This window comes from Platichthys flesus, chromosome 22, assembly GCF_949316205.1.
Source record: "Platichthys flesus chromosome 22, fPlaFle2.1, whole genome shotgun sequence".
In the NCBI taxonomy this organism is placed as follows: Eukaryota; Metazoa; Chordata; class Actinopteri; order Pleuronectiformes; family Pleuronectidae; genus Platichthys; species Platichthys flesus.
The window spans coordinates 3,550,284-3,574,215 of NC_084966.1; the positions used below are offsets into that span (position 1 = coordinate 3,550,284).

The 23,932-nt window shown below is 43.3% G+C and overlaps 2 protein-coding genes across 8 annotated transcripts in view; one reads left to right on the forward strand and one right to left on the reverse strand.

The window, feature by feature from the left end:
• The window catches only part of LOC133933355 (R3H domain-containing protein 1-like), a 38,207-nt gene extending 35,533 nt beyond the window's left edge, over positions 1-2,674 (reverse strand). For 2 of the 6 annotated variants that reach the window (XM_062380397.1, XM_062380398.1), the window contains exon 1: positions 2,454-2,663. The gene's annotated coding sequence lies outside the window, so the exon portion shown is untranslated. Of the gene's footprint in view, positions 1-2,453 lie in introns of all 6 variants that reach the window. The other 4 variants (XR_009912056.1, XM_062380394.1, XM_062380393.1 and 1 more) reach the window with 4 other exon arrangements.
• Positions 2,640-23,932, forward strand: part of zranb3 (zinc finger, RAN-binding domain containing 3) — a 62,989-nt gene continuing 41,696 nt past the window's right edge. The window contains exons 1-8 of one of the 2 annotated variants that reach the window (XM_062380392.1): positions 2,640-2,859; positions 4,151-4,346; positions 10,786-10,804; positions 11,067-11,245; positions 13,550-13,781; positions 17,364-17,449; positions 18,876-19,047; positions 22,662-22,796. In XM_062380392.1, coding sequence (XP_062236376.1) covers positions 4,168-4,346; positions 10,786-10,804; positions 11,067-11,245; positions 13,550-13,781; positions 17,364-17,449; positions 18,876-19,047; positions 22,662-22,796 — 1,002 coding nt within the window. In that variant the 5' untranslated portion in view covers positions 2,640-2,859; positions 4,151-4,167. The remainder of the gene's footprint in view (positions 2,860-4,150; positions 4,347-10,785; positions 10,805-11,066; positions 11,246-13,549; positions 13,782-17,363; positions 17,450-18,875; positions 19,048-22,661; positions 22,797-23,932) is intronic. The other variant, XM_062380391.1, reaches the window with a different exon arrangement.

Below are 23,932 nucleotides of genomic sequence, written 5' to 3' on the forward strand. Positions count from 1 at the left end.
TTAAAGCTGGCACCCTGCTTTTCACACAAGGCTACAGATAATCCAACTGACTTAGAGGCAGAAACACCACCTGAAATATGCCCATCACCGAAACACATGAGTGAAATACGGCGATGAACATCTCAAATAAGCTTATTCACGGATTAAGACGAAAACGCACAGATGAGGAGCAACGGCTTCTTTATGATAAAACCACGCCCCTGATTCTCCTCCATCTCATCCACACCTAGCTTTAATGACTTTAGAGGATTTAACAGGGAAACAATAAGCGATTATCACCTCCTCTCGTCCTCGATTGGCCTGTTAATTTCATTAAAGATCGAGTGCTCTGTGTACTTGCGGAGGAGAGGAGCCTGGATAAGAGTGATAATTGGGCTCTAAAAATAATCTACTTCATGAAGCTTTCACCGCTAAGAGACTGACAGGCTGTCAAAGACACAGGAAGTCACACACAGGACCAGCTGAAGTCTAGACTGCCATAATGTGATTGTTTTTGTCCTTTCAGTCACTCAGACTTCACCAGCAAACACAGTGGGCGGAAAAGTTCCTGCTGTCACTAAGCAACCAACACCGGGCTGCGACAACCGATCCGATCCAATCCGGCCTCATAATTGTACCATTCGTTATGCCAGGTCTCTGAAGAATTTATTATTGTGCTTCCTTAATCCCACGAAAAGGTCACAGATTGAACAAACAATTTATGGATAGGCGGATGAATTATTTAAGCGGCCCTGACCAAATATTATGGGAAAGAGAGATTTTCACCCCCCTGGAAGGCGATGAATTATTTAGTCATCGGGCCACATCGTTGGTGAAAGCTATTACACAGGATCCTCAGCCTCCATATCTGATAATGTCATCAGCTTCAAATACGGCCCCAACCTGTGTAATGAATGTCAACAGAGCCGCGGCTGCAGTGGCCCGAGCGGCAGCAGGTGAAACAGTTCCGGCAAACAATTATTGGCATTTTATTTAAAGCCTTGGAGGAGACGTGTGGCGACCACAAGAGAGCCTCCGAGACGTGATCCGACCACTTCATCTCACCGCACAGGAGAAGCAGCTGTTGAAACCCATCACTCTCACATTAGGGAACTTCCAAATGACTGCAGCTCTCACAAATATCAATTATGGTCACGGTGCTGCAAGGAGGGCATGTTACAGTGCAGCTACACACACAGAACTATTAAAGACTAGGATGCCGGACAGCATCATAGAGACGAACGCCATCGTCTCCCCTCAGCAGCCGCACACCAGGACTGAACCAGCAGCCACTCTCCACCCACCAGGCTCCACCAGTGCCTTGCTGGAAGACAATACCACTGTGGCCGCTCGGTCTCCGTAGTAAGTTTAGACTTCCAATCTCGGTCAGAGTGTGTGAGCCGAGCGCTGTCAGTGCATGGGCATGACGGTGGATGGGGGTTTCAGGTTAACAAGAAACCAAAGTGAGCTGTTAGATGAATGATCTCTGGGCTGTCACTGGCGTAAATGCGTTTATAACCTCTGACAGCAATCGAGTGGTATTGAAATAGTGCATGTGTCAATGTTAAAAACAAATATTCAGTCAAAAAAGGGTCATACAAATCAAATGATCAACAAAGACAGATTGCATCACATTCATTTCAAGTCAATTTTACAATTAATTTCCCTGCTATTGATCTTTAAATAATAGATTTGTCCTTATTTGGTCAATTCTTCTGCTTGGGTTCCCTTGAATAATACATGTGTTTGACTTTGGTGTGAGACGTGTTCTTCCACAAGTCCATGGAAAAAAGAACCAGTTATATTACCAGTCACAGAGGAAGGAGACGTGCAGACAGCCAGTCGATATTTGCTTTGCTTAATCCTGCAGAACGATTTAAATAAATTGTCTTCCATAGTTTTCGCTCGTCCACACCAGACACCATTGAAAATTTGGCTATTTTAAACGTTTTCTCAACATCGACAACCCCCGGATCACATGCAACATGTCAATCTGAAAGTTCATATTACAAACTAAAATTCGGCTGATTACAAACTTAGCCAAACAGCGCATTAATCCCATGACAGCTATATTTTTCGCGGTGGCTCCGAGTCCACCTCAGGACACGCTACTCGTTGCCGCATATCGCTGGAGAGGAGCGGGCCTGGAAGTTACTGAATCCCGCTGTGTCTTTAGCCGATTTATGGGTTTCACAGACATGCAGCAGAGATCGAAGATGGCCGCTTACAATGTGGACACGGCGTCTGCTTTATTTCTGCCCAGGAGAGAGCCATCGCAGCGGGCTACGATAGCGCAGGATCGGGGCTAGGCTAGCCCGTATCCAGCGGCAGCGTAGCCGCCTGCTAACGCGAGAAAAACGGCCCCGACACCGGCGCCCTGAGCTGTCACGGGTGTTTACCGCTATGGATCCCGTACAGACGCTGTTAACCCCCGGGCCGATGAGTGTTGGACGGGGTGTACGATGCTGTCTTACCGCTTTGGTTTGACAATCGGTGCACGGTGGTTGTCTCTACCGGGGGGTGAAGGAGCGAGGCAGCGGCGCTGGCGTCCTGCGGGCTGGGGCGAGTGCGTCACCTCCTTCACGGTCGACGCGGAGGAGGGTGTTGGAAATGTGTCACGTCGTGTCGCTGCCGGGTCGTCTCCTACTCGCACGCAGTTGCTCTGACAGTTCCGCCACGCAACGCACCGCACATCCTCGTTCAAAAATCACGCAAACACTTGATTCCTTTTAACGGGAAGTGGGTTCAAATCAAACCGCAGAGTGTGCGAAAGTTGCAGACACCGTTTTGCCGCGACTGCCCGGTGATACAAACCGAGTGTACCTCGAGTTTGCCGCGAAACTTTTCAGTGCGGTGTTTACACTCTGCAGGCTAACTGGGGTAGGCTAACCTCACTGACCAAACACTATATTAATATATACATATCTGTGCTTATGAGCTAACACAGCAGTTTAAAAGGTTTGTTATGTGACATGTGACTCGTCAGGGAATCACACTGACTCGTATCTACACAGCTCGACCCTGTGGTGTCACGTGTAAACATGCATTAGCATACGCAGCTAGCCTTCTATGGTTTTTAATGGGGCTGACAGGTAGCAAGGTAGCAGCTAGCTAGCAAAGAGCAGAAAAGCGTTTCCGGTTTCAATATTAAAAATGTTACAGACAGTTTAAAGGGCCTTAAAAGCCGAGGTCATAATTTTGAACACCACTGGGGTTTTATTAGTATTTGCAGGTCTATTTACTTCCTAATGTTGGGTTGCTAGCTCTAGCTAAATGCTACTTTAGTTTGTTTACAATTGAATCCCTGTGTGTAACAGTGGAAAAGCTTCTTGTAACATCTCCTACAGGTTATATTGGAAATGCTGATGAATGCTTTAGAAGTGAATACTTATCCATTCATGTAGGATCAGTAAATTACAGTTTAAATATATAAACCAAGATAACTCAATATTAATTAAGTGCACATTTATAATTAGCTCAATTATACTTTTAAAAAAACACAAATACTTTACTGTTACATGATAGTAAACATAAGCATTAAGGGCTAGGCAATATGTCAATATACGTAACTATTCTAATATAATCTTTTTCCAGAGCAATACAACATAAGTCCAATATATTGAAATAATGCTTGTGCACAAATTTATTAAATGTTTTGCTCAAAACCCAAACCTTCAATCACAAGCACACATTTTTATACTCAATACAATAAAATCAATAATGTGACATTTATCGTGACAATTATTGACATCAACTGATATTTTTTATCTTGATATAATTTTTGGTAATATCGCTCTTTCTGGACAACACTAGGATTACTGTAAGCGTGCACTTCCTGACAGTGAGGATTCTGTGGGGTTGTTAGTTAACCGGGGGGGGCAACACGAAGCAGGTGTTGCTGCTGTAACTGGAGGCGGCTGAGACAGGCAACTTTTACCATCTCATTTACTATTCTGACTTTCCTTGTCCACTTTGCAGCATCACCTAGCTTCTAATAATGGGTACTCCTGTCAGTGCAAGTAGGCAGCAGAGCAGTGCTACGCACCATTATAATAAAACATTTTAAAAACCAGTATGGTAAAGAAATGTGCTCATATATGTCAAATAGATGCTGTGGTCTATATTCATGGGTCACAGTTGAACATATAGGTTCTCCTTTTATTTTTTACAGCTTAAAATCTGAGCCCAATGAATGAGCAAGAAGCTGATGAGGACTTACTAGTGGAAATGGATGATAATGGCCCAAAGACCTCTCACTGTGACACAAGATGGTCACAGCAACTGTCAGGCCTTCCTCACAAGCTCCTGCAGCGCCTCATGGCATTCCAAAGAGAGGGCGTGGAGTTTGCCTTGTCGAGGAATGGACGGTAAGCAGCACGGCCGCTCAGTCGCTGACATCACAGCCTCGTTGTTTGTTCATCACAGTGTTTTTGCATTTTATAATGTTAAGTTCTGTGTTAAGTTACATCTGACATGCAAAGATTGAAAATAAAGGTCAACCTGCATCTTTTTTGCAAAGTCAATGATGGCAAAGACAAGACAAAGACTTGCAGATAAGTAGATGTTTTTCTTATTTGAGTGGCTCCATTTGAGCGCAGTGAATCCCCCGCCTCTGGGTTTGCAACCTTACACTTCACCTCTGCAGAGTGTAAATATAGATTTATCTCTGTGAATATGCTTTTAACTCAAGCCTATTGTCGTAACATAGAAGAACATAAGCGTGAATCTTTACTCCACGTTCTTTCCATTTTACTTTCCATTGAACATTTTTATTAGGCTTCAGGAAAACTCATAATGCAGCTTTATGGGAAACACTCAAAGTAAGAATAACTTTACTCACAAAACAATCCTGCAAGGCCACCTTCCCCATCTACATAAAACACACTCGCTTTGCATTACTTTACTAAATGACACTGAAGAGACAGGAACCTCTTTAGTTCTGGTGGTCACTGATGGGTTAAGATGATGGAGATGTTCAGCTTGTGTCCACACTTACAGAAATTCATCTGCGCATCCCTCTCAAATCCGTAGCGTAACCCATTCTCCTCTCTATTGCTGCCTCAGTGGGTGATTTAGTCTAATAGAAAGGCATTTTTATGTAGATAATTTGCCTAATGGAGCTTTAAAGTAGGCAGCCCTACCCACCTCCATAGCACAGTGGGAAAAATGTGATTTCCAGCCATGCTAAATGGCTCAAGAGGAAAGTAAAAAGTCCTGAGAGTGTGTGAATATATTCTAAATCCAGAAGGTCAGATAGAGTCCGATTTATATCTTCGAAAACAATTACCAGGCCAGTAGGAAGTTTCTGCATTGCCCTTAGATCTGCAAGTGTTTGGCTGTGGTGAGCATAAGCTGCAGGAATGCAGGGCCGGGACTAAACCCTTTCCTCCTCCTCGTCCAGTCGATTCTCGTCCAGGGTTCTCGGTAAGGTCAGCACAGGGGGAGCCAATCTGAGCACTGCCGCTGTGATGCATATTGATTCAGGAACACTGGGAGGCACTGCTTTGTTGCACGGGTGGGTCAGGAGTCAATTGTCTCTAGCTGCACCGAGGTGACAGCCACCTCAGTCAATTGGCTTCAGTGTGACAGTAAGAGCAGCGGCCGGCATCGCTTCTCTCTGGAGAACCGACAGAAGTTTTATTAGCACGAGGTATTATAAGTGGAGCAAGATCTGGAAGGAGAAGGAACACTGTTCGACGTGTCCAGCTTATTGAATTACAAATATACACACGTAAGAAAACATCTTCATTCTGCATGTCTGTGACTCCATCGTCCATTATTACCAGTAGATTAATGTAAATATGCAGAATCAAATACCTCTGATCAGTTCAACAGGGACTTAAATACATTTCTGTATCTTACTTCTCTACTTGGCCTGTTTTTCTCTCACTTGCATGTGCTAATAGAAGCTCTACCTTTACAAACAGGTCAGGTTGGATGAGGAGGTCCTGACTCAAACTAAAGCTCTCACCCCAGAGGGTCTCCATAGATTTTAGCCACTTTAAGTCAAAAGTTCTCTTCCTTTAAAATAGGAGAAGAAAAAGCTGCTTCTCACACTTTCATTTCACAAAATAATAAGTGTGGCAGGTTTACTGCTGGGAATTGATGGGAGTTGTTTGAAACAATGGGTCCTTGGTCTCAGAAAAAAAAGGTGGGCAGCTCCTTATTACCAGCTGACCGATGGCCAATTTTGTTGGCAGATTTTATCTATAAATATAATAAAATGAATGTTTGCTTCATGAGCTTTAAAAAATAACTTGATGTGACTTGATGAGGGTTTTTTAATTTGCATTTAATAGCTGCATGCAAGATATTATGATAAAAGCAATGTCATGTATTGGTAATCCACAAAAAAGACACGTGCATGGGAATTTACAGAATCTTTAGGCGATATACAAGCTTTAAAAGCTTAAAAACATGAAGCCATTTAAGGAAGACATCTTAACCACATTCTGGGTGCTACATTTTCTACAAGCAGTAATGGTATATAATACAGCTGCTATGTTTTTATTCAAATGGAGCTCACATTTTAGACGATTCTTGTGAAAATTGTGAAAAGATAAAAATAATGAATGCAAAACAAACCCTTGATCCACATCTCCCCCCGTGCACTCAGAGACAGCCAGACAGCAAGGATGACTTTAGCTCAAACTGATTGTTATTGACAGTAATCTTGATCTGATGCACCCTGCTGTTCTTTATTTGTTCCTTCAGCAGCCTTGGAAAGAACATCAAACCAAAGCAGAAGCCGATTTATTTTACTGATGCTCAACAGACTCATTGCAAAGGCAATAACCTGAATAGACCTGAGTGCAGTGCAGCTTCACACATGTTGGATTTTGAGGAAGGAGTATAACAATTCTTGGAAATGTAGGATGACTACCTGAGGTGGAACTGGATGAGGCAGGCTGTCAGACAAAGAAATAAATGTCAGAGCGCTTCATTATAGAATAACTGCTAAAATCCACAGAACGTCACGGATGGATGTTAGAGATCTAACGGTGTGGGAGGATCCGTGGGTGCATTTTCTCCTTTAAATCTCACCGTCATTGTGCTTTTTCACAACCGGAGACATCAAGCATACCGAAGCAAAACATCAAATGTTGTTGCAATACTCACAGAGTCCGCCGCATCCGTCTGTGTAGGAGGGTGAGTGAGTTTTATGGAGTTAGACGAGGGATAATGTGGGACAGTTGTGTCACGGTATGATAATAAAAACCCATGAGATGTGATTGATAGTGTTGTTTGGAAAGTTGGGCAGAAGTTTGCATTGGATTGCTGAAAAGCAGTAGAGGGATATAATAAAGTACATTTACTTTGTTAAGCACATTTCTATTATATATTTATTTGTATTTTTACATTAAACATTTGAGTACTTCCTTCACCACTGTTTGAATATACCCAGGGTACATTTATAAAATGCAGTACTCTGAGGGGGGACTATAAGTCCATCAATTAAGTGCTGTTGTAAACTTCGATTAAGATGTCGACTGCAGCTGGAAGCAGTGCATGTTCAGCCTGTTTTCACTCATCCAGAATATTTTTCTAAATGGCCGCCCGTCCTTTGATTGAATATGGCCTGCTCTCCTGATGCGAGCAGCGATCGATACGCACACTGTGTTGTGTCTCCTTGTGACGGTCAAATTACTGAGAGAACTCTATTCCAGAGACGGAGCTTGTCCTCTGAACACTCACACGCACACACACACATACACACACACACACACAAGTTCATGTATTTACACCACTCTTGTACTCTCGACTATGAGCCTATATCGATGACATCAACAGGGGTCGTATTTTTCTTCTTCACGCTTTAGAAAGCTGCCTCCGAGGCCACAAAGGATGTTATGGATCTGTGTTCACACACTGAGAAGTGACTAAATTGATCTGATCCTCATGTGTGAAATCAGCGGAGAGCCCCTTTAATGTACACAAAAGGAGATTATGATTCTTGGAAGTGATTCACAAGGATACAACAAAATCACATCTTCATGATTGATCAAATTCTGACTATTGACCTCATTCCAAAGAGGACATTATTACGATTAGGATGCTTATATGAGTTGCTAGTAAAATATTCCATTCATATTCCTGCTTGGTCTGATAGTGTGAGTCATCAACATTAAATCCTGTTTTGTCTGGTCCATGTCCTATCAGCCAACATGGAGGGACCTGTACTGCAGCCAGCCACCAGGTGGCGATCAACACGCTTTTGTCGAACATATTTATTTACGGTCTACGTGTAGAGGCGGACTTAAATGTTGTTTTTGTTTTGCTCAGGAATTAAATTTGTAATTTGTATGATGAACATATCATTTAATGGGTGATTTGCTATCTAATGAGTTTATGTATATTTTTGCAAATGTCTCCAATTTAGACGTTTGGAAATGTGATGTATTTATGCAGATTATTTAAATGTCACTCAGTGGTTGGGAAAAGGTAGTTATAAAAACATTCAAGACAAGAAATAGCTGGTTTGTGTGTTTGTGTGTATCAATTGTACATCATGCACAAAACTTTATTTTTTTAAGCACCACTGGAAAAAAACAGGGATCAGAGCTTTTAGATGAAGTGCAGAAGAGCAGGCTGAAGTTGGGGATCTTCGATTGCCCCATATAGCTTTTCCTTTTAAAGTCCTACACGCTATTCAAACATGCATTCATCGTCCCTCTTCCACCAGCACGAAAAAACCCACCAGCCAAAGCCTTCCCTGCTAAAGGCTACTTTGATTTGATTTAAAGAACATCCACACCACACAGCAAATGTGCACTCTGAACCCAGAGCTGTGTGTGAGTGAGCTCAGTGAGTCCGAGCCGGGTGCAGGGGAGCTTCCTCCGAGTCAGCCTTTTGTGCAGCGTCCAACCTCTGAGCCGTTTCCCCGCTGACCACGGTGCACCGGAGGTCCGGTCCTCAGAAGAGAACCGGGGCCGGGCTGGAAGATTGGGGTTACACACGGGGCCACACAACACATCACTGTGCAGAGGTCGAAGCCATCAATTCATCGTAGCCAGCTCTGGCGGTGGGGGTGGTGGGTGGGTGGGGGGGGTGGGGAGCTGGGGAGCCCATTTTCCTGACACTTTGGGGCTTGTGGGTTTCAGAGATAACATTAAAAATATGCGTTTGACAGGGACCGTGCCGTCGTCAGGCAACAGCACCGCAGCATCCTCGCAGTCTCAAACCGTCAAGACGACGCTCAGGTTATTTAAAGGAGGATGATTAATGTGTTGAGAAATGGCAAGCACCTGCCCCAGCCGCACTCCCTCCCCAGTTTGTGGGTGTGGGTGCGTGTGTATATGTGCGCAAACACACACACACCGAACCCACACACACACGCACCTGCACATATATACGTTAACATGTGTGGACTTCCTTTTGTTCATGTGCCTGTGCATTCATAGTGTATTTTTTTGCATGTATTTTTCCTTTGTGTGCATCTTTCACACGCATAAGACCCATTTGAGTGTGGCGTGTGTGTGTGTCTGTGTGTTTGTGTGTGTGCGTGCGTGCACACATTGCGCTGACTGGGCCGGTGTGCTGGCAATTAGAAAAACCACCAGTGGCAAGGTGCACATTAATCATGTTCCTCAGCTGAAAGAGAGAAATGGGGCGGAGGTGGGGGGAGGAGGTGGAGGAGGAGGAGGAGAAAGAATAATGAGAGAGTGTGTCTGAGGTATTCAGAGCTGCTCTGTTGCACTATTTGCTCTGACACGATGTTGGAAGCGTTTGTGAATAAGCAAGGCAATGACAATGGGCCCAAACCCAGTGGGCAGAGAGAACCAGAGGTTGATCTATTTGCACTTTTTCCACGGGGACGACTCCAGCGGAGGACATGTGTCCAGCTCTCACTGTTCCTTATAAGGTTCTTTGTAAAGGGAAGTGGTTTTATGTTCTGTGGCGGCACAAACATCATATCAGAGCCCGAGGTGAGCTGATGCTGTTGTCCTCGTTTGAGGTTCAATCGCAGGTTAATCTCACCCTCTTCAAAATATGAATGTGAAGACGTAAAAGGATAATCAGGATTAGCAGGGGTAGATCGCAGATTACATTTCTGTTGACTCACTAATCGATTAAATGTTAATTGTGCTAAAAAACCTCCGTCGCTCGTGCTGCACCTGTCAGCAACACCAGAAGAATGTGAGAGGGATTTGTGTGTAGCATTTTGTCATGTCCTAAATTTAGATCATTAAAAGAATGGAACAGTTTTCTGTATCGTTTTAATGTTATTATCGTTTTACTTAAAGAATTAAACTGTGATTAGATTTTGCTCTGCATGAGCCACACGTTACTTTCTCTTCCAGGTAACCGGATGAACCCGAGCACAGGGAACACTCTGCAAAGTCTCTCCGAGGACTCTCAGCTACAACACAATCTGAAATATTCATTAGGAACAACAGCATTAATATTAAATAGCAGCAACAATTCTCAAACTCAAACAAAGTGCCAGTGCATCCTTAACTCACAGGTGACAGACTTGAAATGTGTCCAAGAGTTAAGGTGGTGGCGGCTCACGACTCTTCACTATGGCCAGGCAGGTTTGAGAGGTCGGGATGTGACAGGACAGTTTCTGGTATGAATCCTTGGACAAGCTGGGCATGTGTATCAGAATAAATGCCCCCCCCCCCTGATTAATGCTTTTGTGCTTTTGAGCAAAGCCCTCCTGCTGCAGGGGGCTTCTGTCCTTTAAAACTTTCAACTATGATCTCTGTCTTTTTATAGCAACTAGGATTGGTCTGGCCTACAAAGTAATTTCCTTGTCTCAGCACCCATCTGATAAAGTTTCCTCTGTTTCCTTTTGTTTTACAGATGTATGATTGCTGATGAGGTAAGCACACACAATGCTGGCTCACGAAATCTGTTCCCCCCCCAAAAGAAAACTTACCTGAGACTTCGCTGCATGCCTTCCACATTAATTTGTCAGCCCTGTGCAGCACTCCCACGTGCCTAATCAGTTTTGACACAAGAATCATTCTGAGACCTTATTACTCTTGGGCCGCGCATCAGCTCGGCCGTCATATGCAATTTATCACAGCGTCGGTGACTTGTTTTTCTCTCCCCTTCGCCGTGTGTTGATTTGCTCGGCCCAGATGGGTCTTGGGAAGACGGTGCAGGCCATCGCGGTGGCATGCGCCTTCCGGCAGGAGTGGCCTCTCCTCGTGGTGGTGCCCTCTTCCATGAAATATCCCTGGATCGAGGAGCTGGAGAGGTGGATCCCCGAGCTGCGGCCTGGAGACATTAACCTGGTGGAGAACAAGAGCCACACCATGTAGGTCATCCCACCGCACCACCAACACCTGCGCCTGTCCACACGTGTGTGATGATGTTGAGTCGTGAATAAAAACAAGCTGCTTAGATAAATCATTAGTTTTTAATGTTGAACATGAGCTGAATGTGCTGGAACTTCTTCCACAGTTAGATTCTAAGTCCAAATAAAGATGGCTGTGTTCGTATGTGGGGTATTTTAGCTTTATTTCTGGACAGCAGCAGGAAGAAGAGTCCAAGTCTATGATTTCAACCTCAAAGTAACATCTTTATTTTGCTTGTTTTGTCCAATCATCAGGCCAAAACCCCAGATATTCAATTTATTTTTCATGCATGACAAAGAAACATTGCACATTTGACTGTGAATTTTAAATTCTTCAGAAAATGCCAAAACAATAAGTCGTTATGTATTTTAAAATCATTCACGGAGAAAAACGATGCATTTATGGAGCAGATAAGGAGGCATTCTGCACATTCAGACCCAGAGCCTCTGTGGGAGTGCACACCAGGTCTCTTTAGGGCTCATAAATATGTGTGGGATATCAATGCAAAGTACATAATCCACAGGATTATGTTCATCGTACATAGGATTATCTAAGTGAAAGGCTGCAGCCATTATTTGAACTAAAGGGGAGGTTGTCCTCGACAAGGAGTGTGGCAGCGTTTGATGTCAGCACCTCTCCTGCTCTCTGCCTCTACACATTCAAGCACTAATGATTTACCTAAAGAGATGCTATTAGGAGCCTGAGCGTTCTTGGCCACTCAGTGTGAGAGTGAAGCCGTGTGACAGACAGAAAAGTTGTCGCTGACAAATTAATCTCAAAATGTCCCACGGTGTCAGGAGCCAGCAGAGGCCGATGTGTGACAGACCTGACAGAAAAATCATGTCAAGGCGTCCACTGCAATATCGAACACGAGCTGAAACTTTATTTTTTTCCAATGCAGGAAGTGGGAAACTGCTGTCGTAGAGAATTAAGACTCATTTTCTGAGCTGGTTATATTGGTTCAGGTTTGCTGTGTCGAGTGTGAGCCTCGAAAACAGCCACTTTCATTATCTCCTCAACTTTCACCCAGTTCCCTTAGTTTTTTTATTTTTGAATGAAACAAACTTTCTGTATTTGTGGCATAGAGAGAGACAGAGAGAGGGGGGTAAAAAAAAACCTTCCCACCTCACATCACAGATGGGGTGCAAAGAGGTTGTGAAAGCCTTCTGGGAAAAACGTGTCCTTGAACTGGATGTGTTAATGACTGAACAAGGAGGCAGGAAAAAAATTATGCAGCACCTCCTCCCTGTATTTTCATTCACTTGTTCTTATGTAGAACAGGAATGGCACCTGAGGTTTATTTCAGATCGGAAACGTGTTTGTGTGTGTGTGTCCATGTGTGTGTCCATGTGTGTGTGTGTGTGGCGAAGGCGAAGGATTTGAGCTTGACAGATGCTGGAAACGTTTTTTGATTTCTTAGAGATACTTATTGAGTTTCATGCAGCTGAATGTCGCTTCTGTGTTTGTTTGTTTATCCGTGAATTTGCTTGTGTGTGTGTGTGTGTGTGTGTTTGTTCGTGTGTGTGTGTTTGTGTTAGCTCGGTGCACAGCCTGGATGATATAGAAATTGCAGCAGAGCCCAGGAATGGAATTCTTAAGTGCTCCAGAAGAGGAGATTTGTGAAAAAGCTGCAGTCGGAGTGCGGCTTCCTTGGTCTGTCTTCACATTCATCACGTCCACACGGCCATTTTCAAAAGTCTGCTGTACTTTGCCTTAATGGCTTTGCTGCCACGTCACTGAACACCAGAACATCTGAGCCGATTTTGTGTATATATGTGTTTAACTATTGATACATATATGTCAATGGTAACCTGTACTATTTGCCACAATATGACATGAACAAATTAGTGAACATATTGAGAGAATGGGGGGGGGGGGGGGGGGGGGCATGGTGGGGCAGTGGTTAGCACTGTTGCCTCCCAGTAAGGAGGTTCTTGTTCTGCGTTAGTTGTTCGGGTACTCTGGCTTGTTTCAGCTCTTAAAATGTGAATATTACTACTTGTAATACTTGTACTGTCTATTTAATATATTAAGGGTTTGGAATATTGGTCAAACAAAACAAGCTATTCCAAAATGTCATCTTGGGCTCTGGGAAATATTTATGGACAATTATTGATTATCTGATGTGTTATTGAGCAATTGATGAATTGATAAATTGAGCCTTAGCCCCTGATAAGCAACAAGTAAAAACACATAAAGTAATGTTAACTTGCCATTCTTGTGTTGATCTGTGTGTGTGTTTGTGTGTGTGTGTGTCCCTCCAGGGGTATCAGCAGCAGCAAGGTGACAGTGTTGGGCTATGGGCTGCTCACCTCAGACTCGCGCCCCCTGGTGGAGGCCCTGACCAGGCAGCAGTTTGCCGTGGTCGTGGTGGACGAGTCGCATTACCTCAAGTCTCGGAATGCGGCGCGGACGAAAATTCTGGTTCCGTTCATTCAGAGAGCCAAGCGGGCCGTCCTGCTCACCGGGACCCCGGCCCTGGGTCGACCCGAGGAGGTAATACAACCAGATCAAATGGAAAGAGAAAAGATGTGTAACAGGGGACAGGGGAGCTGTTTTCTTTTCAGACTGTAGAGACCTTACAGATCCTAAATTATTTTAAACCCCACTTTAGATTTTTTATGAAAAATTGAAGATGTTCTGTAGCTAATGGGGAAAAAAACGACTGTCAACAGATTCCGATATTACCTCCTTGTGAGCCCGGACTCAGGAAGACAGATTAGTGGGCTGACTCAGGATCAGCTCCGGCTCTTAACAAAAGGTGGTTCACTCCACAGTGCAGGTTGATCGCCATGGTAACTTGCTCCCGAGCAGGTAATACTCGGATCCAACATTGAAAAAGCCAATTAACTCTCTCTGGCATCACTTATCCTCAAGGATCCCGCCGACTTATTTCAATAACCTTTGTTGCAAAAACTTCATTTACAAAGCCCGATATGAACAGACACTGCACTGCAATAAATGAGACGAGTAATAAAAAGAAGCACACGGGGGAAAACTATTGAATTTAGAGACAATAAGACGGGCTGTTCACAGGACCACGGTGTGTGGAGCAGCACCGGAGCCGTCCCCCTTCCCCATAATGATTTATTATATCATTTTTATATATGTTATATTGAGGATGTAGATTGCGGACGTATTCCATCACCGCAGCTGCAGGGGATGAAGTGGACTTTGTGAATAGAAAGTCTTTTCAGGCTCTCGATGTGAAGACACAATACAGCATCAATAACCAGTGCTCTATGACCGCTGTGTCCTAATGACAGGGCACAGAAGCAGCTTTGTGCTTTGGCATTTACACTCAAGTCCTCCACCACAGCCTCAGGAGCGGTGCTACTTCTGGCTTGTACCATGTTTTTCTGTTGCTTAAATCATCAGGATGATAATCTGCTAAATAATGAAGGCTTATACTTCGATGTATTTATTGTGTTTACAGAAACAAATATACGGTTGATCTGCAAAACAATCTTTTTTTTTTTTCCAATTCTGACTGATCGCCTCGTAATTATTCATAACCTGCGCTGTAGCTTTTCCATGACTCTGTAACTGTTGCACATTGAATATTATAAAACTTTACTTCCAAACATGTCGAGAAAAGATGCATAAAATAATCATTCCGACAATAATAGCAGCTCAGGCCCCCCCCCCCCCCCCCGGAAAACATTGAATCACATCTTTAGTATTTTTTCTACGAGATAAATATTCATGATAAATAAACAATAATCAAAGCGAAAGTTCCAAAAAACATCTTTGGGTTATGTTTCCAAAATTTGGTCAAAAAAGTCCCTAATAGGACTGTTTGACAAATGTTGATATTTTATTTTAAATTGGCCACGTCCACTGGTGGCCGGCTGCCATGGACATCATAAATCCAGCCTCTTCCTTATTAGCAGATGGAACATGGACCAGATCGCACTCTGGCTCCAAATGTTCAAGGTGTCAGTGTTTGTTTCTCGGATATTTTGGCTTTACTTCTGGTTAGTGGGAGGAAGTGGAGACGCGTCATCCATCTTTATATACGGTGTATTGTGTGCACACAAAGGCCACACTGTCTACTCAGCTGTCGTCCTCTGACCTGCTGTACTTTCATAACCAAAAGATTGTCCGTGTTTTATTTACCTTTATTTATTGTGACCAGCACCACATTTTCAATTTTTCTTGCTATTTAAAAAGAGTAAAATCCTTTTTCCACTCAGCGTCAACTTGCACATGCACACACACACACACACACACACACACACACACACACACACACACACTGACAATAGACCCATCTTTCATCGTCACTCTGACTGTTAACAACATCACATTTGGTCTTTTATGAACAGCAGCGATGCAGCTACGTGTTTATTTGCATACAGAGCGGCCAAGTGAGATCCGATCGCGAATGGCCACCGGAGACACAGTCTAATGATTCTATTGACAGGTGTGAATACATACTTAGAGCTGTCTGCTTTTGATCACTTCGCCGTGAATATATATATAATATCACCAGAGTTATTCTTTAAGAACGACACTTAACATTAGAATTTGAAATGGGCATTAAAACCTGTTTTAATGCCCAGGGATTTAATCATAGGTCACGCTCTGGTATGCATACGATCAGGATCTTAGCAAGTAGTGTGTAAGTGTGAGATCAGGAAGAACAGTAATATGTTTTCATCAAATATTAAAATCCATTTTTATGCTGACCGGGAGCTCCTGTAGAATCACAAGCGCTGGTGTGAAGTATTGTGTTCCAGATTCTGTCCCTGTTGTGTAAAGGTACAACAACGTTACAGGATTAACATCACAGGTTTTGTGTTGACTCTGTTTAAGTGTGTGTGTGACACACGACTCAGATCTCACTGTCATCTCGCTGCTGTGAGCAAAACTTAATTATTGCAGAGACCCGATCATGATAATTAACTGATGAAATTCAGGCGGCTAATTAATTCCAAAATGAAGTGAGGTTCGTACTTGTAAGAAATCTTTGGAAGGTGTGTCGTCGGGAAAGTGTGTGTGTGTGTGTGTGTGTTCCTGAGTGTGCAAATATGTGAGTGTGAGACATGCCATCTTGTCTTCGCCTGCCTGCAGTGGTGAGGTTAGTTTTCTCGATATCTCTCTCCCCGTCTCTGCCACTAGAATCTGAAACTGGATATAACATTTTATCATCTGCAGCACAAACCTGATAAGACCTGTCCCTGCCTCTGTGCCAGTCTCCTCATTGCCATCATTACTCACTGTGGCTCTGACATCGAGTTAGCACACAGCTCAGGGCATGGTGCACTGTTCATGATGTGCCCTCATTCCACCCACCTATTATATCAACAGTGTGAGGGGTGGAAATGCAAAGCTCCTGTTGAACAAGTGATGATTTTAGAATAGCGCTCTCCCTGTGGCGGTTTATCCAGATCGCCCTGCTGATGATTACCTGTCATTACTCCAGAAATTGCCACAAATACTCAAAATGGACACGGACCCTTGGAGCTTTGTTGCGGTGCACGTGATGCCGTCTGGACTTCAATGTGAGAGAAGACACATCTGTCCTCTGACGACAGAAACCGGCAGCTCATAATTTATCAGTATTTCTAAATTAAGTCCCGAAAAATGATCTTGTGATGACGCACAGTTTTTTCCGTGTCAGCTGAGCGTTGATATTTGATCCAATTCCATTTCCCTCTCAGATCCGTATCTGCCGCACTACGGTTTGACCTGGTTAATTGGCACTGACACAAATTACCACCCTGTCCTACTACCCAGGACTGGTAAACTAGGCGAAGGGCGACAGGACCTTGAATAGATTGCACACAAGATTTCCTCGGTGACAGCAGACTAATCGTGAGCGCTGGTAAGGTCTGTGTTTCAAGCCCAAAAAAGGTTTTGAGCGATGGTGTGCTCTCACCTTTCACAAGCCAGAAGTTGAAAAGTTGGGAGGTGAAAACAGTCTCTGTGATTTACTGCTAAGTCTTCCCAGTTTGTCAAGGAGATGTTTTTCAAATGTATATGATAGAAAAACGAATTATTTTAAAGGTTAATTTCCTTGTACTGCAATCAGGGCGGCTCAGATCTATTTTCTGTGTGTTTGTATTTCCACAGCTGTTCATGCAGATCGAGGCCCTCTACCCGAAGAGCTTTGGGACATGGACCGACTTCGCCAAGAAATTCTGCAACGCCCGTTACAGGTGAACTTTCAGAACTGACCCACAGAATAACACACACCTCACACAAACTTATATAACCTCATATCTTCCAATAGTCTATGTTTCATTGACTGTATTCAAATTTAGTTTATTGTATAATCCACAAAATGATTTAATTTATATTTTTCTGTCAGAAAATAAGAATTTTAGGAAATAAAACACAAATCTCATTAATTCATAACATAACCCCTTAAAAAACCACATCTTATTTTTAACACTAGCACAAATTCAACAAGATAAGATATTACTTTCCCCTTCATTCTGTCTTTATGCTAAGCTCAGATAGCCATCTCATGTCTTCAGCTTCATGTGGAACTGACATCAAAGTGCTATCAATCCCCTTAATTTACTTAAATATATATTTTAAAACTCATTTTCTCCAAGTGTAATACCTCATTTCGGTCTTTTCTTAGTGAAATTAGCCAAGTTTCATTGACCATTTGATTCTCAGTCTTTTTGTTAAAGTGAGCATCGGGGTAAGATGGCCTCTACCTGAGTCTGGAGTGGCGGAGCTGCAGAGCAGGTTTGTTGTTGGAGCCAGACGGCAACTGAAGCCAAGCTTTAAATGCCAGTTGGCTGCTGGTTCCCAGCAACGATCAGTTACATGTGTGAACAAACACATCAAATGCATTGTTTTGGGTGTCCATCAAAGTCAGCGGCTCTGTTAGGGATGGGCCCGATGCCAGTAATGATAACAGTTTGTATATAGTGGCACTTAGTGTGGCAGGGGAATACCGTTCTGAGCCACACACACACACACACACACAAATACGCACACACACACAAAGAGGAATCTCAAGGCGGTTCCATAACGTGTTCCTATTGCCTTCCCTTCCTAATAGTGATGTCCAGGAGTCAGCTGCACATTTCCTGGTTCAAATTCTCACAACCAGGCATAAATGTTGTTTTCGTAGAAGTGAGTCGGTTCTCTCTTCCTTCAGCAACTTCAAGTTTGAAAATCGAAGTGTGAAACAGTGAATTCTGGCAGTGCCTTGTTAACTTTGTCCACACTTCCAGCCAATATGGCAGATAACCAGCCTTTGTATTGAGGGCCAGTACTATTCTAAAAATCCATTTGGCGGATAAATTGTGAAAGTTGCTGGTGAGTTTCGGGATGAACCTGCTGCTGTGGCCATTAGACAAAATAGTTTCCATTCTTCAAATTGCCCTTAAGCAAAAAGCTGATCCCCGGACTGCTCCAGCAGAGCTGCTCAGCGATAAACAGTGGAAGGCTGTTGTGCTACTGGGCAGCTCCCAGGTGGGAATGTTTATATGTGTTTAACTATTCCTTCAGGCCAGCGCTGTAAATAAGTATGTTTTCTGAGGAAGTTTGACTCGGTGAGAAACGTGTCTCTGAAAAAATACAAAATAAAAAAGCCGGCTTCAGCTCCTGTTCCATGTCTCCCAGGTACTTTGGGTCTCACAGGCAGTGGGACTGCCGCGGTGCGTCCAACCTGGAGGAGCTGCACCAGCGGCTGAGTCAGATCATGATCCGTCGGCTCAAGGCGGAGGTGCTCACTCAGCTGCCCCCCAAAATCCGACAGCGAATCCCCTTCGACCTGCCCAAGGAGGCTGCTAAGGTACCTTTCTGATGGGGGGGGGGGTTATCTGCATAGACATTTTGTTTGTTTTACCCTTTAATTTATTCTTCAAAATATTCATAAATGACCACAAGGATAACTTCCAAAAATGACCAATCTACTGTGACATCCTGATTAATTATGAAGTCCCAGTGTCATGCTGGTTTCCAAAATGTAAGTCTGTGGGTTCTCAGCACACGGGGAGTGATTCACTGAACTTTCCCCCACAAATCACACCGATATTTGCTCATTTGTTGTTGTTTGCCTCAGCTAATTTTCATTTCAATTAATGGTTCTTATTCTAGCATCAATCAAAACCACAAAAAATCAAGCTCTTTTTCTGAGAGGGAAAAAACTCTTGTTTTGATTTTAAATGAATCTTCATCTTTCAATCTGAGTTTAAAAATGATTTAATCTATAGTTCCTCTATAAATTGATTAATCACACTATAATTATTATATTTGTTAAGACTATTTGGTATTATTAATTTTGAATCTGAAAAGTAAATATCAAATAACTGTACTGGAATTAAAAAGTACAATGTCTCTCACTGAATTTTTATTGGAATAGAAATATAATAAAATATTACTGCAGAGTACTTAGAGCATTTTTGATTTATATTTTAAATCTATTAGCAAGTTTCTCCATGGTAACTTTTACATTTCAGTAGTTGTAGACAATACTCTTTCTTCAATATTACATATGTCTCTGAGGGGAAACATAACTGATTCATTATGATAACTGACAAAGTAATATCACTGTGTAATATCCTGCTTTCCATTTCCACGACTGTATTAACATTTTCCACTTGTTTCCATGACTGATACTGTTTAAATCTGTTATGTTTCTACCTGAATCTCCACCCGGTTAAATCCTCCCTCCCTCCGGTAACATTGTTTCTTATCAAACTTACCCACAAGAACAGAACATTCTCATATGGACACAGTGAATCCGAGATGTAGAAAAATAGCAATAAAATGTTCCTGAATGATTTCGGACATTTACTAGCATAAACAATTTACAATTATATTTAGTAACAATTAATCATCTTTGTCTTTTGTTATCGCAGGCTGGTCCTTCTGCTTGATAAGAACATGATATTTCCTGTTTACTCATCCATTCACTGTGTCCAGTGTAGAAAACTGTCTATTGCAGCGTCAAGATGAAATAACTCCCCATTAGCCCAAAGTAAGATGCAGCGAGATCCCTCTCCCTGTGTTCTCCTTCCAACATCTATTCCTGGATCTATTTGTAGATGCTGGAATGTCATGTTTCGTGTGTAGGTGTTCGCTTCACTTTTAGCCTCACCCAAAGTTATGGTTGCGGTTTCTGCCTCCCACGCCGAGCTGGATGCGTGGGAATTTACACGTGAATGCTAATGCGGCTCTGACCTGGCCTTCGCGCTTGTCGCTCTCCGCATCGGCTCACTGGTGTCGAGGCTACGAAGGGTTAGATTCCCCGCTGTGTGCGAGAATACATCGAAGCATCCACCAAAAAAAGCCTTTATTATATTTTGTATCATATCAGCAGGAGTGGAAAAACACTGGAGGAGCTCTTTCAGCAGTAATAATGCACCGAGCCTCCGTCCCAGGAATGACACCATAACGAGGAAGTTACTCAGGAAAGTGATGATGCAGGAGTTTACCCAAGTCTCCCTAAATGTTAAGTGACTCTTTAATTGGGGGCTAAATATGGTCAGTGTTTCTACATTGCGGCGCCAATTAGGCCAAAGAACGTACGTGTGGAACTCTGGGAAAAGTTCATGTCGTGTCATGTAGCTCTCGCTTTGCTCTCTTATCTGGAGCCGGCTGAAACAGCTGCGTCTGGTCGTGATCTCCACCGAGGAGTGAGCTAACAGATCATTTGTCTTCTGTTGAAAACAAAAAAAAAAACACCACAGTAGCTGTTCTGCTTTGCAGGTTACGTTTTGCATGCATGCATGTTTTTGTTTCACGGCGTCACAGCGACAATGGAAGTGGTTTGAAGAGAGGAGAAAAGACGCTGTGAAGTGGTCACTCGCCCAAATCTGCAACCAGGGAAATAGGAACAATAGACGACATAAAATACAGAGTGGACCTTATTTTCCTGACGGTATCTCCCACGTACCAGCACCCCTCACCAGTTCATTCCTCCCATCTCATTTTACTCCCTAATGATGGCTTTTATCATCCGCAGCCAGACACTTTTTATGTCCCTCCTGCCCTTTACTTCCTCAGCCCTGGCCTTTTGTCAGCGTTACTCTAGTGAATATCATCGAGGCTGGAGTGTTTAGCCACTCGTGTTATTTTTCTCATTATTAGTCTCTTTTTCCCCGGCACATTATGAAGAAATCCTCGGATGTAAACTTTTTAATTATGATTAAAAGAAACTCGACGAGACAGTCGGAGCTGCGTTAGTGGAGGTGCTGCTCAGTGAAACATCTGAGGGAAGGCATAAAGGAAAAGCAGCTTTTATGCTCCTTCGATATGATAATATTTATTCATTCCAGCGTCCTTGACTTTGACGAGGTTTGAATCCACTGAAATGCTAATTATCGCAATAAATGGTGCAGTGCTTCCACATCTCACCACAGTCCTTTCATGGGTGCAGTGTAGAACACAGGGAAAGATGCGGTGTAGTGAAACCCGCCTCGGCTACATGCGTGTGCGCTTGGATTAATAAGACTTCTCTCCTTACCTCACATGTTTTATTTCCTCCCCTCCGACCTCCTTCACACGCACCCACCACGATGTGCATGTACTGTATGTGCTCCCTCACACGCCGCTGTCTCTTCCTTCACTTCACCATATGGTTCACAGTTTCTTTTCAGTCGTTTGATTTGCGGCGCTTTAAGACGGCGCTCGCTCCTGTGGAACTTTTACACGTTTTTTCTTTTTTTGTGTGTGTCATCTTGCAGCCTGGATTTAGACAGATTCCATGCAGTGCTCTTGCAAAAATAACCCCTTAATGACAAAGTGGTTCACGGTTAGACAATTTAATAAGGAAGACGCGGGGGTTCGTTGTCTTCCAAAGCACCTGAAATTATTAGTTATTGCAGGAAAATTGAATCAAACACACGTCATGTTGCTTCTCTTGTCAGATTTCCACATGACGCACAATGTGCTGAAGCCTGCTGTTAATGAACTAACTTCTGTGTGAGGCCTGTTTTTTATGATAAACAGGCCTAACCTACATGTGGACGCAGCATATGCTTCCCTTCGCCGGCAGCCGCTCCCACTGCGATCCTCTCCGCTCGACACTCCGCCTTAAATACTCCTCGCCAATCACCTTGAGAGCACGCGAGCCCTTTTTGATTTATCGTACCGGCCCGCTCGCTTCTCCATCTTCGACCCCAGCTTGTCACAAGAAGGCTATAATTGGGAGATGCTCATGACCCACCTAACACAGCAGCCCAGTCAGAGGGGGTGGCATCCTTGGGAATTCTCCCCCCACTCGCTCTCTCTCTCTCATTTTTTCCCCCTCTTCCAGGGAAAGTAGGACACCCGGCAGCACCATTAATTGTTCTGCCCTTTATACCTCAAAAACAGTAGCGAACAAGAGAGAGAGAGGGTGAAGGGTGGATGATGGAAGAAAGGAAGCAGCCTCACCGCTCTATGTGCTCTCCTTGTTTCCAGGAGGCCTCAGCCAGCTTCGCCAAGTGGGAGAGACTGATGAAGGGAATGGGGTCGGGGGTCTCCGCCACAGACAACCCCTTCACCGAGGTCATGGGGCTGGTCACACAGATGTACAAACAAACAGCTATAGCCAAGGTAATGGGAAAGCAGGTGGTCTCAGAGTATCTTGTCATTACACCCTTCAGTGTATCTTCAAGGCTGAAGTTCATCTTTATCTTTCTGAATCCTACTTTCAAGTGTTGTGTTGGTGTATCCCAAATATTTTCTATGTATTTTATTCATGTGTGATAGAGATATTTGTTTGTCCCCAAACTTGATAATTAAAACATTTGGAATTAAAAACACATCCGGCCGCCACACTGTTACACTGCCTGACGTGTTCCCTCATTAGCATGAACACACTTGTTTGAAATGAATCCTAAATACGCTGTCCTGCTGCTGTAGATACTCACTCTAGCAAGTTTTTGTCAATTCCAACCTGAAAATAGTCTCTAAAAAAAGCTGTATTTACTCCTGTTTGAGTGATGTTTGTTTAAAACTAGTGTCCATCTGTAAGTGAGATGTTTTCCAATTTTTCCAACAATGTCACAGATATTTCTGACCCATTTATTAAAGATCTTCATTAGGAACCTGTGGGTTTGGTGCTGAGTAACCCATCAACCCTCTCCTTTAAGCTCCATTGCAGTTTGATGGTTTGATGCTGAGAGTTCATCTCAGGGCATTTGTACCTAATGCACTCAAACCTTTATAGACGTCGAGCTACAGTCAAAATCTAACATTAGCTACTATCAGCTTTATTATCTACGAGGCAGGAATAGAGTTGAACCTTTCAGCAGCTCAGCAAACGCAGGATTTTGCATCATTCAGGGAGCGGGTTGGATCTCAAGCCTTGACCAGGGGGTTAAAGTGTGGATCATATTGAAAGTAAAGTAAATCGGATTCATGCAGACAGGAAGTAAACAGGTGCAAGTATAAGATGGACAAGATAGATGGATTTTTGACCTGTTTAAAGAGGGAAAGTGATTTTCTTTTGTGTCTGCAGCCAAGTGTCTCTAGAAACTCTATGCTTAATGGGCTAAACAGGCAACCTTCATTCCTCCTGTTTAAACCCGCTCCTCTGATTGAGTTTCTAATGGCCGTGATAGGGGGATAAAACCCATTAATAAAGTTTATCTGAAGTTATTTTCCTTTTCCTCCCTCTGTCTAGTGGCCTTGGGTACCTTGAAAGGCTCTATATAAACCTAAGTTATTATTATTACAATATGCGGCTT